At 35.6% G+C, this 15,551-nt stretch overlaps 1 protein-coding gene across 1 annotated transcript in view; it reads right to left on the reverse strand.

Moving 5' to 3' along the window:
• Positions 1 to 15,551, reverse strand: part of UBE3D (ubiquitin protein ligase E3D) — a 138,794-nt gene that overhangs the window by 107,971 nt on the left and 15,272 nt on the right. Inside the window, exons 4-5 of the mRNA XM_045843639.1 lie at positions 8,301 to 8,532; positions 2,698 to 2,767 (exon numbers count right to left, since the gene is read on the reverse strand). Coding sequence (XP_045699595.1) covers positions 2,698 to 2,767; positions 8,301 to 8,532 — 302 coding nt within the window. The remainder of the gene's footprint in view (positions 1 to 2,697; positions 2,768 to 8,300; positions 8,533 to 15,551) is intronic.

Below are 15,551 nucleotides of genomic sequence, written 5' to 3' on the forward strand. Positions count from 1 at the left end.
TTCCTATATGGTGAAGTGATTTGTCTCAAGATTTGTTCCACGTGGTCAAACAAATAAAAACCTGTATCAGTTTCACCTGACATGTGAAAACGTCTTTACCACAATCCCTCTGCCCTGGGTCCGATGCAGGCTGCTCCTCTCCAGGCCTGCTGCACATCCATCCCCCGAGACATCCTCATCCTGCTCTCCTGTGTGGAATGATGCGTTTCCCAAATTCCATGTCTTTTCTCTTCAAGTTAAATCCCTTGTTTTGGTGCTAAATGTCCTATGCCAGATTCCTAAGGAAAATATACCTTTGCAAACTATATTTTAAAATCTTTTTTTTTCCAGAATGTATTTGTATCCCTCAACTTGAATGATGGTTTGTCTGTGTATAGAATCCCGAGTTGAAAATCTTTTTCCTTTTAAATTATAAAGGTGTTGCTTCATTGTCTTTTAGCTTTCTGTACTGCTGTTATGTTCAATGTCATTCTAATTCCTAATCCTTTGTCCACTACCAGCTTTTTTTCTCTCTGGAAGCTTCATCCTTGCTGTTCAGAAATTACTCAATGGTGTGACTTTGAGTAGCCTCCCTGCCATCCCTCCATTAATTACACTTGACATTTAGTGGGTTTTTCTATTGACAAACATAAGCCATAGCTCTGGAAAGTAACCTTATAACGTGTTTTTGGAATTTTTGTTCTTTGATAATTTCTCACATCAGACTGTCTCTATTCTCGCTAGAATTACTATTATCTACCTGTTGGGTGTTCTAAAAGGCTCAATTCACTCATTCATTCAACAAATAGTACCAGATACCCATCAAGTGCCAGATACTGTTCCAAGTGCTGAGGTCACAGTGATAAACAAGGTAAGACAGTATCCCTGTCCTCAGGAGGCGTACATGATGATGTTTTTTTAAATGCTTCCTCTCCCAATTTTCAGTCTCTGTTGATTGGTTCTGATTTTTAAGTTAGTTCCTTAATTTTATCTTCTGGTGCTTTGATTAGTTTTTTAAGCCATTACATCTTTAATTCTATATTCTCTGAATTATGAAGGCAGTATTATTTCATCCTCCAAAAACATTTATTATGCTTTTTTTATTTTAAGATTTTCTTCTGTTTCACACAAAATTAGTTTATTCTAGGTGCCTTTACTATGCTTACCTGATTACTTATTTGATTTCGTCTCTTTCTTGTTGGAGTTTCTCTCAAGTATTTGTTGATTCTTAGCAATCCATTCATATTTAAGTGTTAGGTAATAAAATGTTAAGAGTAAGCTTTTGGGTGTAGGTAGAAGGCTTGGTGACTGACTGTAGGAGGGTTGAATGTTAAGCTCATTTTTGTTGAATGACCCCTAAGAATCAGTGCCTGCAAATCTCTTTTCTGGTTGGTACTCTTCCATTGTTCCAAAAAAAAGTGGGGGTGGGGGGGGGGGCTCTCTAATCTCCTAGGTTGAAAGTATAAGCAAGTTGCAAGTGGAGGAGACTCGGGAGTCTTAGAAGAGCTCCGTATATACACTTTCAACCCCTGCTTCCAGTCCTTTGTCTCAGACTTCCTTCCCTGTTCTTGCTACCCCCAAATTGTGACCAGTTCTGGGGCTCTACAGTGAGTACCGGCTCACTCCTCACCCAAATGATCTTCTGCAGGTACCTAGGCTACTGGCCCCCTCATACTGGCAAGTTCGTTCCCATGTGTGTCTCTCAGCTTTACAGCTTTGGGGAAAAAAACACTGCTTACACCTCTTATTTATATCATTGTTGTCTCCTCTCTGCTTCTCTTTGTCTCTGCAGATGTATACCTTTTCCATTTCTTAACAGATTTTTTGGCTAATTTCAGGGTGGAGTGAGAATCATTTTTAAAAAATTAATTCACTTAAATTTTCTAAGTTGTAGCTTAAAGGGCTTGCTTTCATTCTCCAGAAATAATATTGAGAATAGCATCCTTTACTGCTGCTCACTCTCCCTTTTCTGTTCACAGCGAGGAAGTAACTACTTACAAGGTTCTGATAATTAAAAAAAAAAAAGACCAACAAAAATATCCTTAAGTACAATAGCTTCACTTAAATCACATCTTCTAATTAATTATATTAAAAATAATTATTCATCACCCACAAAGATAACACAGCATGCTGTAGCTCTCTAGATATTTTTAAACTGTATCTTCAAATAGTGATGCACTTTAATTATGGGGATTTTCTTTGTTATACTTTAAAACAGACTTTATGTAATTAACATTATTAGGAAGAAGAACACGGAACAGAATACAAAACTCAGAAAGTGTTTTCTTCTATTTCAACAGGTTCTCTCCCACCCCTGGACCCAAAATGCAGCCCCGAGGTGGAGGGCAGCCAAGAAAAGCAACTTTTCCATCACCTCTGGCAACCAACTCTTTGGACTGAGCAGTTGTATTAAGGAAAGCTCCAATCTTCAAGACAGACACAAGTATAAAGTTTATTTAATTCCTTTATATCTACAGAGAATATGAAATATTAAAAATGACCCAATGTCTTAATGTTTAAAACTCAACACCCATGTATTCATAAAGGCCAAAATACACAAAATTGTTAGCATATTGGATGATGTTAGTAGATTTCTATTTTAAAAGGTATCAATTCTACAACATATATTAGTCATCTAGCTTTCACATGTATTCCTATAAAATCTCCTTCTATTGGTTTTATTTTAACAAAAAGGCAATCATTTTGGCTTTTTCTTACCTGATGACATAGTCTCCCCCATCATTACCTTGCAACGCTTACAAATTACTTTGGTATTTGCCTTTGGTTTCTGTAGAACAGAAAAAATGTCATTTAAATGTCATTCAGCTTTTCTTTAAAGGAATATATAATTTTAACATAGTCTTTAGGGCATACATTGAACTTTACATTTTATTTTGCCCTCTCCTAAATACTAGGACTCCATTTACCTTGTATGCATAATTCACATGTACGGAAACAATTTTTTTCAAGTCTAAAGACAGAATAATGAACAGACTGATTTTTTCCCAAACCTAGCCACTTCTGGACAACCTTCATGTTGTCAAATAATTTGAACAAGAAGCACCTTACATTGTCAAAAAAACACCTCCAAACATCTTAGCCATTTAGAATTGGCAGATGGTGGGCAACTAAGGCAGAGAGGTAGGTCACTTATCCCAACCCATGTGTCTAAAAACAGAAGAATCAGAACTTGGACTCATTATTTTGATTCCCAGCCCAGTGTAATTTATGTAAAAGTAATCTATAATTTATAACCACCCATCAGAAGTTAAAAATATCTAACCCATTCATATAATTTTATTTTTTCATTTAAGATATGCATTGTAACAGAAAAGATGGACAGTGCTCTGAGACAAGTTCCTGAAACATTCTTAAACTTCCAAAATCTATATTCATCATTTGGCATACAGATTAAAATAGCTAGCAGTCACCTAATTATTAAGCCAATAAAAAAATGCTCTTTGAGACAGAGAACAGATGGTGGTTACCAGAGGTAGAATTCAGGGGGTAGGCAAAAATGGGTGAAGGGGGTCAAAAGGTACTAACTTCCAGTTATAACATAGGTAAGTCCTGGGGATATGAATAGCATGGCAACTACAGTTAATAACACTGTAATGCATGTCTGAAAGTTGCTATGAGAGTGACTTTTCAAAGTACTCATTACAAGAAAAAAATTGTAACTATATAGTGATATTAACTAGACTTATTGTGGTGATCCTTTTGCAATATGTACAAATATCAAATCATATAGTACACCTGAAAGTAATATAATGTTATATGTCATTTATACTTCAATAAAAAAATCTTCCTAATTTGTGGCTTGTTGTAGAGATTATGTTATAAGCAATAGGAAAGTGGTTATGAGCCCAAATCTGGGGCCAGACTTCCTAAGTTCAAATCCCAATTCTGTTCTTTACTAAATTTACGACTTTGGGCAAGTTAACTACCTTACGCTGGATTCCTCATCCGTGAAATAGAGTTAATAGTAGTGTTCAACTCACAGAGTTGTTTATTAGGAGTTAGAAAGGAATGTTGTAAAGAGCTGTCCTGTGTGCATGGTAACTACTAAGATGGATGTTACATAAATATAATATACTTTTATCACACATCATTCCAGAAATGGACAAAAACTCCATGTCTTCCCACAAAGGGACCAATGTTTTGCCTTTTACTGGACAGTCACCATTTATTAAGAATCTAAAAGAAAACACAAAAGAATGCTCTTTTTACATCCATAGTAATACCTTTGTTAAAGCCATGCAATGTTTCTCTCACCGAGATACACTGCAGCATGGCAGAAGTCATCTAACAGTGGGCAGGGAGAAGACAGCTCTGCAACTCTGGTCATGAGGCCATCTCTCTTAGGCAACCACAGAACAGAGTGTTGGTCTAGGTGAGGAAATAGTGACTTTCTGATGTGGGATAACATGTGTAACTCATCTAAGAAATAAGTCTTAACAGATTAGTATAAGGAAGTACACTTATATTTCCCAAAAACTGTATACAAAGCCCATTTCAGCTGTGTTCTACAGATGTGCTGTTAGTAACGGATACTGATGACATTTGAATCCTGGCTCCTTAGATGCTAAAGCTTATGTTTCTATGCACTATGCCAAGTATTTTCCAAACCAATTCATGGAATTAATTCAATGGGTGACCGCCCGAGTTTGAAAAAATACAATAGAACAGAAAATATCACAGTGCTTCAAACGTACAGTAAGTAGTACTACTTCAAGAACCTTTTATTTAAGGTGTGTTTATGTGTCTGTGTATTATAAAGTCTTGATGTAAAAAAATTTTTTTCTTAGTTTAGTTAGAGGTCAAAAGACAGTCAGAAGGCACAAACCTAGAAAACCAGGTAGGTAGGTGCCAATTTGTTCAGGTTCAGGCAAGGTTACTGGAAGAAGGTAGCTCAAAAACCTGGTATGCTCAACTGCAAGGTTTGACATTTTGGTAGTTTCACACTTTTGTACAGTATAATCTATCTGTAAGGCTTCAAATTGGTATTAAAGACACTTTTTTTCCTATTTTGTACAAGTTAAGTCAGACCATCCTCTTTAAGCTTGCCAAAAACTAAGGGCTTTACTGAAAACTAACATTGTGTACTGGAGAAGCAATGCTTGGAAGGGCATTTTCTATTTGAAGCAGAAATTTTCACCTGGTACTCTGTTATGTATTTCATTTACTTACAGTATAGTTTGCTTTGTCTTTCAATGAAGCAAGAAAAGTGAATGTTATTGGTATGCTTTTAAAATAAGATTCTACATTTTTAAGACATTGGTAATCAGGATTTTAAAATCTGGTCAATAGAAAGCAAATTACCTCAAACAACCAAATATGTGGATTTTGATTCAAATAAACTGACAGTCAAGTATACTTTCAATACAGTCAGAAAAATTATATGCAGCCTATATTGCATCATCAAGTAATAATGTTTGGGATTTGCTTTAAAGTGCCAAAAAAATAATAATAAAATGAACAGATAAAGCATACTTTATGAACAAAGATAATTGGTATACTGAAGTTTATAATTCTATCCTATTTACATTTGTGAGTGTTTACAAAGTCTGACACATTATTCTAAGAAAATAAAAAAGACACTGTTATGGATTTATAAAAGAAATTACCAAAATCAATATATTATTGCTAAGTACCTCAGGCAAGAAAAAAAAGTTAAAGCTGGTTGTCAAACTTGCCAGCTATAATATAACTGAAGTTCAATTTCATTCATTCTTTAAAAAATAGGATGAAGTCATAAATGTGGCTATATTTTCTAAAATAATTTTATGACTCTTATAAAAGTTTGAGGCACCGTCCTTACCACCCTGTTAGAAGATACAAAGTTTTTATGTTGGTAGACACAAAAAATAGCACAGGAGATAACAGACAAATGCAAAAACAGGGAAATCTTCAGCACGTATCTTTTGAAAACAAAAGATATATATCACTGCCACATTAACAGAAGCACAAATAATATACTGTACACTCTATGGGGATACTGAAGGAAAGCAATGTGATGGACCTTATGTGTGGTTGTGCTGTTTTTATGAGATATTTTAAATTAAAATATTGTAACACTTTTAATTTTGTTTAAAGAGAAACTCTGCTTTGTAGTACATTTTTCTTGACCTATGCTTAAAGGAAAGATAAAGCAAGTTTTGCAATGAAATGGCCTAACAGTGTGGGAATTCCACAGAGCAAACATTGAAGCCATTGTTGTGACTAATTAAATCAATACATCTGAGAGATGGCACCACTGCTCAGAGGCGGATTAGCCTCCCATTCTCGTTTTTATTTTCCTTTGTGTTGTTTCAATTTCTAAGGAACCCTGATATTGTTTCGCCAAAAAAAAAATGTTTCCCAAGAGATACCATTAAGATGCTGTGTCACCGTGTGACATTTCAAAACCTTGCTAGATGGCTGGACTGGGTGATATGAGAAATAGGCTTTCAATAGCACGGAGCAGCCCTGTTCCCACAGGAGCCTTGAGAGCATTGTTTAAGCAGTCCCTCCAAATTTATGTTACTATTTTGGTCACAGGCACACTCTTTCAACTGCTGCAATATGCAATTAAAGTGAAACTTCCATCTAGGCTAACTTGAAAACAATCTTGTCGATAGCAGCTGGTCATGACAGTAATTTCCCAGCATCCTTGATACCAAAAACCATAGTGTCTGAATATAAAGGGTCTTCCTTTAACAAAAAGGATAGTTGTTTGCAATTAAGAGAAATTCTTATAAGTGGCATCCTATAACTGATAAAGGCATAAATGTGAAGAATATATTTCAATATAAAGTCCAAGAATTTATCCAAAATTTATGGTTTCTATTAATCTTTCCTACTCCTCTTCCACTCATTCCCTCCAAATATTTTTTAAAATTTATAGCTTAATCATAAAAATGAAAATTAAAAGATATAAAATAATATAGTATTAGTATATAAATTTACAATATAAATTTAGCATTAAATATAATTTTAATATCATGTCTAATATAACTTTAACAGATTTTTATTGACTTCCTACCATTTTCTTTTAAAATTATAGAAGGCTTACATACGATAATTTAAAATGAACCATATTTAGGTAAAGTAATTTGTGTTTATGGTGAGAGATAAGGCACATAAATAATTAGATAACAACCTCATTATCTGATAAACTTTAATCTCCCTCAAAATAGAAAATAGTTTTATAAACTAACTTACAAGCTAAGAGCTGCTCAACTCCTGGATATTTCCTGAAGTGGTTCAGTTCTCATTACAAAAATTAAGTGGGCTTCAAATAAAATTTAACATACATTGCTCTTGTCCCTACCAACAATAATCAGATGTTAAAATAGAAAATTCTCTGGCAATGATTTTCTTTACTTTTTAAATCACATCTGCATTGACTTGCCATCAGGAGAATGACTTCTCACAAGGGCCAAATCAATGACATTGATTTTCTCTTAAAATACAGTAAACTGCTTGCTCTCAGCAGTAAGAGGAGACTGTCTTCTCCCGAAAGCAACTCTGATAGTAGGAGCCACCTGACCTCTCGTCGTCAACCACCAACCTGGAGCCTGCAGCACAAGCTGCATTTCCACGCTTGGGCTACTCCATTTCCTCCTCTTCCTTGATGGCATCTGCTTTTATGACATGAGCAGAAGTCTAGACTATAGGCCTAACTACATAGCAGCTGTTCTGGAGCAAGAAAACGATCTCAATTTAAATTAGACTATGAGGATAAGATGTATATGTATTATCGAATATTGTACTAAAAACAAGAAAGTAGGGCAATTTGGTTTGTAAAATGGTAACATTCCTTTTCTTTCTTCAGCCCCTGTGGGCTGTTTTGCTTGAAGGACATATGTTCTTCCTATAATAATAGAGCAGAGCTAGAGCCCTGGCCAGATAGCTCAGTTGGTCAGAGCCTCATCCTGATACACCAAGGTGGCAGGTTTGATCCCCAGGCAGGACACAGAAGAAACCACCAATGAATGCAGAAATGAATGGAACAACAGGTTGACATTTCTCTCTCTCTTCCTCTTTCTCTCTAAAGGCAAATAAAAAAATAGAGTAGAGCTAGAGAATAGAAGCAATCGAAAAGAACGGATTTTGGTCTTTATAAAAGTCTGTGTAACATGCCTTGAATTGAGAGAAGACTGCATTCTGGCAGAACATTCTTATGACACTTCTTATATTATGCCTTATTGTATAATTTTTTTGTATAATTTCTCCTACTAACTTTCAATCCTTCCAGGAAAAAAAAAAGGAAAAAGATTGAAGAAACCATTTTCTAAGCCAACCTCTAAATTAGCATCTGTTCTGAAAAGATATTTTACCAATTTAAAGTGGTTCTCAGAAGAAAGACAGTGCGTCTCTGCTGGAGCTAGCTGAGGTCTTGGCTGCCACAGATCATTTCTTAAATTCACCAGGAAGAAAGAGTCTCCAATAAAACAGTCATTCTCTTGTGGATCAAGTGGCTTATTAGCAAAGGGGTCCGGATGACAGCACCATTCTCCAACCAGAACTCCCCAGTTCTCTGTCGGCAAGGGGAGCACCCTAAGGAGCTTCCTAGTGGAAAGAAAAAAACTTTTACAGAACAAAATAGAAATGTGACATTTTCTTAATTAAATCAGCATGAAAGATTAAAAAAAAACCCACTAACCACATTGCTTGCAGTGTTTATTTTTCCCTCTAGATTACAAAAGTATATACACACTATAGACAATTTTGAAAATACAGATTTAAAACAAAAATCACCTTTTCCTTACCACCCAAGAACAAGTAACTACTTTGTACACAGTGGTATATTTCCTTGCCATCCTTTCAAAAGACAGTTGTGGACACACACATAAAGTCTGAGATCAGAGGATATACACAAACTGTATGCTGCTTTCATTGTTTGATTTAGTTATATCATGAATCTTAATGACTCCATTCTATTTCATAGGAATGACAAAACTTTTTAGATCATTCCCTCATTGTTAGATATTTAAGTTCTGAATTTTTCACTATCAAAAGCCTTGTATGAACATTCTTATTAGAAAATTTGAGTAGATAGCTGATTATTTACTTGGGAAAATAATCTTGTGTGAGAGTACAAGTAAAAATGCTATGCATATTTTTAAACCCAATACCTGTATTGGCTATATACCAATTTATAATTGTTCCACTTACCTTCTTCAAAATTGAATGCTATCATTTTTTCATGTAATGGGTGAAATTGTTTCCAATATTGCTTTAACTGGCAACTCTTTAATTATTGGTGTGACTGAACTGGCTTTTAAATTTATTGATCACAATTTTTCTTCTGTGAATTGTGATCAGTGATTATTTTCCAATGAAGTATTAGTATATTCCTATTAATTTATAAAAGTATATTCTATATTAAGAATATTATCCTTTGTTTATCATCTGTCACAAATATTTTGTTCAGTATTATTACCTTTTAAATTGGTATAGATATCTTAAATTTCAAATCACCTAACCCTTTCTTTCATGATTTCTTCTACTACTATTTTTTTAAATCCTCATCCCAGGATATGTTTATTGATTTGTGAGACGGGGGGTGGGGGGGGGGGAGAGAGAGAGAGAGAGAGAGAGAGAGAGAGAGAGAGAGAGAGAAAGAAACATCAATCAGTTGTTACCATATGTGCCCTGACCAGGAACTGAACCTGCAGGCCAGCGCTCTCCCACTATTTTTTAAATAAATTTTTTGCTTTAAATAATTTTAGATTTCAGAAGTTACAAAAGTAGTACATATAGTTCTCATATACATTTCAGCCAGCTCTCCCTAATGTTAACATCTTACATAACCATGGAAGATTTGTCAAAAATGCAGACTTTATCTGGATTTCCCTAGGTTTCCCACTAATGTCCTCTTTTTCTGTTCCAGGATCCACTTCATGATAACACATTGCACTTAGTCATTATGTGTCCCTAGCCTCCTCTGATCTATAACAATTCCTCAGTCTTCCCTTATTTTTCAGGACCTTGAGATTTTTGAAGAGCATTTGCCAGGTATTTTGTAGAATACCTCTCAATTTTAATTTGTCTGATATGTTCTCAAAATTAGACTGAGGTTAAGGGATTGGGGGAAGTATGCCACTGAGGAAAAGTGCCCTTATTGTCACACCCTATCAGAGGTTCCACCCTATCAGCATGACTTACCACTGGTGCTGTTCATCTTGATCACTTGGTTAAGATGGTATTTGCTAGCATTCTCTACAAATAACGCTATTTATCCCTTTGCATACTCTATTCCTTGGATGTGAGTCTCAAAGTCCAGGTCATACTCCAGAAGAGAGAAATTAAGCTCTATTCTGCCATTATTTTTTTATACTTAGAGCAACCTTATAATTAAGTAGTCCCTTATATTAGCTATACGAAATAATTTATCCTGAGAAAAACTGAAAAGAGAAACACTCAAGTTCTTCCTACTATCTATAAGCATGTGAACACTCAAAGCACCCTGAACACTCTCACACTTCTGCTCCGTCCATTGGGACATGTGCTTACTAGGAGCCAGTGGTCTTTGATTGCAGACCTGTTTGTGCCTTGTGCACATGCTGTTCGTCACATAGTTTAATTAAATATTATGTGATCCAAAGAAATATATATTGTTGCTATTCCTCTGAAAACTAAAAATTTCAAACTAAATAAAAGCGAGTTGTAAAAAAAGAAAAAAGAAAAATCCCTGGTGGAATGTGGGAGATATAACTATAGAACACTGGGGAGAAGGAGAAAAAGGAAAAATCCAGAAGAATTCTGATATCAGATTGCTTCAACAATGTGTCACTTTTCATTTCACTTTAAAGAAACCCAAACTGAAAATTGCAGACAATGACTCTTGGATGGATTACATGGGAAAAGCTGCACAACAGTGGTGTTACATTCAACAAAAAGACATTGGTTCAATAATAAAATACCAGTAGATTAATGTACATTTGTATGTTTTAAATTAAAATACTTAAAATGCAAATGTTTCATTTTTTAATGATTTTCCCTTTTCTTTGATTCCCCAATCAACTATGAGTCTCATAAAAGAGCAATTACAATGTGGAAGACATTTAATTTAGAACTCCAGAGGACACAGCTAAGAACAAGAAAGGGTGATTTTGTTAAAGTTTAATATAATGAAGGACATCCCCTTTCAAATTAGGAAATGCTGTACCACTAGCATTATTCAAGCTGCTGAGCCTGTTAAAAATATTAAAAGCGATTCTTTTAACATACGTTTTCTAAAAGTTTATTATGAATCAGGCATTCTGCTGATAAAAAATATTAATACATAAAGTCCCTTCTCAAGGTACTCATGTTCTAGCAGGAGATACAGACCTATAAACAAACAATAAAATAATAATATAATAAATGTTCATAACAGAGTAGTGGTTCTAAATTCTTGTGGGGCAGCGGAAGAGGAGGGGATAGCTCTGACTCCTTTGAAAATTTGGTGAAAGCTTTATAGCCCCTTCAAACATACATTTCCACATGCACATAAAATTGATGTATTACTTTAGGGGATTCATTCATGGATTTACAAAACCAACATGAACTCAGGGCAATGCATACAAAGTGCAAGGGGAGGAGAGTATACACAGACTTCAGAGAAGAAGCAACATCTGAGCTCTGACCTCTGAAGGATGAACAGGAGTTCTGTAGGGCACTGGAAGAAACTGAGGGCATCACTGAGTGGAGGAAACAAGGTGAAGATGCCATATCTGTTTAACTCACCACTGTATTCCTCGTGTCTGGCTCAGGCCCTGACTCTTAGTGTAAGCTCTTAAATATTTGTTAAAAGAATGAACAAGCATATTTTGATAACTTTAATATGTGAGGCCTCTGGCTGGGTCTGTTGCATACTGAAACAAAAGGGTTAACAAGTCTTTTCTTTTGCTTTTTGGGAATCTGACCTTTGGTTTAACCATCTAGCTCTGTTCCCCTGGAAACCAAGTAGATGATAGGCATCAATTATATTGCTAGGCAACATTGCTTATGGTAAAAATGATCCTTGACTGGTAAAATGCATCTGGACTGGGAGGAAATATGAATGAGCTGTACAATCTGACAAGGATGCCATGCTTTGGACTTTCCTGAATGCAGTCCTCCTTTAGGAACTACGCCAAAGAATTGCTACAGAAGATAATGGCAGCCTAGGGCATGAGGCATCTTCCCAGAGTAGCCTCTGCATCTGTCTAATGTGGATCTTGAGCTTTGTACCTCGAGAGATGTCTTAAGAGGAGTCTAGACAGGTATATACCTCCTATACAGGTATATGAGCTGTCACTTGTTTGAACTGCAACAGGACCCCTGCAGAGAGGAACTCCTAAGGTTGCCCTGCTGGCAAGAGATGTGGCCTTTGATGCTCTTGTGAGTCTGCATGTTTAGTTAAACTTAAGACCTCTAGTGGGCATCATGCATATCTTTTCCACATAATGCTTACTACAACTTTGTAAGACAAGAATTTGTATTCTTGTCTTACAAAGGAGGAAAGGTAGGCTCAGAAATGTTAAATAATCTGTACAAGTTCACAGAGCCAGAGGTGATGATTGAAGGCAGGATCTTAATCTAAGTGTTCATGGCTCCGAATCTACACTCTTTCCCTTAGGGTAGATTCCGTCCTCTGGGGATGCAGAACACCGGTAAAGGAAACCAGGAAGGTGGGAGAAAGGCACCCTGTGTGGGGTGTTTCATGCTAACCTAAGGGACAGGCACTTGGTTCTATAGACAGGTGGGAAGCATTACAGAATTTCAAGCAGGGAAGTGATAGGTCAGATTTGAATTTTTACAAAGAAGAAGAAGAAGGCAAACAAAAGTGCCTGTATATAGTGGGAATTATACCTAAACAGGCTTTTAGATATTTTCCATCACTAAGATTCTCTGTCTCTTAACATTTTGCATGTTGTTCCAATAAACAAATCCTCAATAAAGTACAAAAGACAGCAATGTCAAAATCTCATCCATGATCACAGAAATGAAACTGCACCAAGACATACAGATATTTGGGAAACCTGATGTACATTAGTATAAAATGTGATGTTTCAAATTTAACTTGACCCCATATCACAGTGAATAGAAGTTGTAATATATCCTACTGTATTTACATAAGACTTCAGGAGCAAGAACGTAACTAATTCACATGTCATTGCAAAGATAAAAGTGTACAGCAGAATTTTTCTGACATTTTGAAAAAACATGAATCCTTTAAGAACAAAAGGTATATTTTAATTACAGCTCAACTGAAAGTATATACATTGAAAACCAAAACTTGGATCTGATCTACTTCCCTGGAGAACTTTCAAAATAAATAGATATCTTTTTTTTTCCCCACAGTAGTTTTAAGGTAAAAACTTGCAGCAGCTCAGGAAAAGAGTGAAATGATCTCTTGAACTTTCTCTCAGCTTAAAACCCTAAGATGAGCAACAACACATTTAATAACAAATTAAAAGTTGCTAGTTATTTTAATGCACTTTAAGCATAAGCTTTTTGGTAAAATAACTTAAAATAGACAATTTCAATTAAAATTAATTGATGATGTTTATTTAAAATTTAAACATATAGACAAGAAGATGAAATGCCTTTTATCTTTAAAATCAACTATTAATCAATGAAAATAACAATGGTAAAAACATAGTGCTTTTACAGATTGAATTATAATCAAATAGACATTAAAAATTTTAAGAATAAGCCCTGGCTGGTGTGGTTCAGTGGACTGAGTAGTGACCTGCGAACCAAAGGATCGCTGGTTCAATTCCCAGTCAGAGCACATACTTGGGTTTCAGGCCAGGTCTCCAGTAGGAGGCACTTGAGAGGCAACAATTCATTGATGTTTCTCTCCCTCTCTTCCCTTTCTCTAAAAATGGCTAAATAAAATCTTAAAAAAAAGAATTTTAAGAATAACATTAAATATCTAAAGCTCAAAATACAGCTGCTGGAATTTAGATAAATTCAGCTGGCATTATCCAACTGGTAGGATTCAAATCCTAAAACCATTATGCACATAGTATGGTTAGACCCACACAAGTATAATCATTTTATTCCAAAAGTTTGCCCAGTATTACCAATAATCTAGTTTGTGCCTGCACTCTTTTTTCACTTCTTTGCTCTCACTCATGGAAAAGTGACTGAGCTCACAGGAGTAGTTATTTGCAGACTACGATTATAGCTGGTCTGTCACGTAGACCAATCAACTGCTTGGGTATTCTGACATTGCCTAATGTTTCCAAAAAGTCCTGTCTGAGTGTTTCCTTCTAGACTTATTCAATGCCCTTATGAGCTGCTGGGCTGACACTGAGCTCTGCTGGTGCAGGTGGAGTAGAGAGAGCCTGCCCAGAGACCTCAGGAGAACTTTCAAATGGATTGAAAATCAAAAGGCATATGTTTGAAAATCTGGCCAATGATGTAATTCAAGTCTGACATTAATTTATTTCTACAAACAAAAATTCCAAACACAGTGACCATTTAGTTGTTTTTGAGACTATTCACAAAGAGGTAAATTCTGCTATTATTAATGATTGATACTAAGGTCTGTTAGTCTCAATAAGAACATAATACAAAATAGTACATGTTGAGACAATTTTTGTAGAACTCTGCTGAAAAATGTAAATTGAAAAATTTTGTTGTAAAGAAACAAAGCAGTACTTGTTTTCAAATAACCAAAACAAATAGCTAAGAATATGTAATCCTAAATTAAGAAAAAGACTACAGTATTTAGCTGATTTCATGTGCCCTGGTACTAATAAGTACTAAAAGCCATTAATGAGTCTTAATAGGTTAAATAGTCCTGTGCACCTTACTTCATAATTTGCTTGACAAGTAAAAAAAAAGGAAGAGCATTAGTCTTGCAGTATCCAAATTACACAAATCACAGAACCCAGGTACAACTTTATGAGGTTCACTAATCACAGAATTTTCATGCTGGCAGGGCTCACGGGTTTATCTAATCCAATCTCCTAAATTTCTAGATGAGGAAATTGAGGCTCAGGGAATTAAAGTGAGTTGTTCCTTTGCCGTGGCTGGTGTAGCTTAGTGGACTGACAACCCGCCTGTGAACCAAAAGGTCACTGGTTCAATTCCCAGTTAGGGAATTGCCTGTGTTGCAGGCCAGGTCCCTAGATGGGGGCAAGCAAGCGGCAACCAATCAATGTTTTTCTCCTTCGCTCTTCCCTTCCCTTCTTCTCTCTCTATAGACAAATAAATAAAATCTTTTTTTTAAAGTGACTTGTTCCCAGTAATAAGGCTAGCTGGTAAGTGGATCTTAAGTCTGCTCTAATGCTCCTATTAGAGGAACTCCCAGAGCAGATAAATCAACGCATTCCAAGGTGCCTTCTTGGTAAAGATGTCTATAATTAGTTGATTTTGTTAGAGCATATACAAGCCTTTTTTTTGAAATACTGAAATACATTTGCTTTATTTTCTACTTAACAAGAACAGAAGGTGCCCTATTCACTGCATAAAATAGATAACTGAGGGAGAAATGATAGAAATGATAAGACCATTGGGCTCAATATACACAGTCAACATGAAATCCCAGCTCAGATACTGGAGGAATAACGTTTTCCCATGAAACAAAGTCACAGGGCATACTGCCT

The sequence above is a fragment of the Phyllostomus hastatus genome, unplaced genomic scaffold, assembly GCF_019186645.2.
Source record: "Phyllostomus hastatus isolate PE091 unplaced genomic scaffold, TTU_PhHast_1.1 phas_contig_40, whole genome shotgun sequence".
NCBI lineage: Eukaryota > Metazoa > Chordata > Mammalia > Chiroptera > Phyllostomidae > Phyllostomus > Phyllostomus hastatus.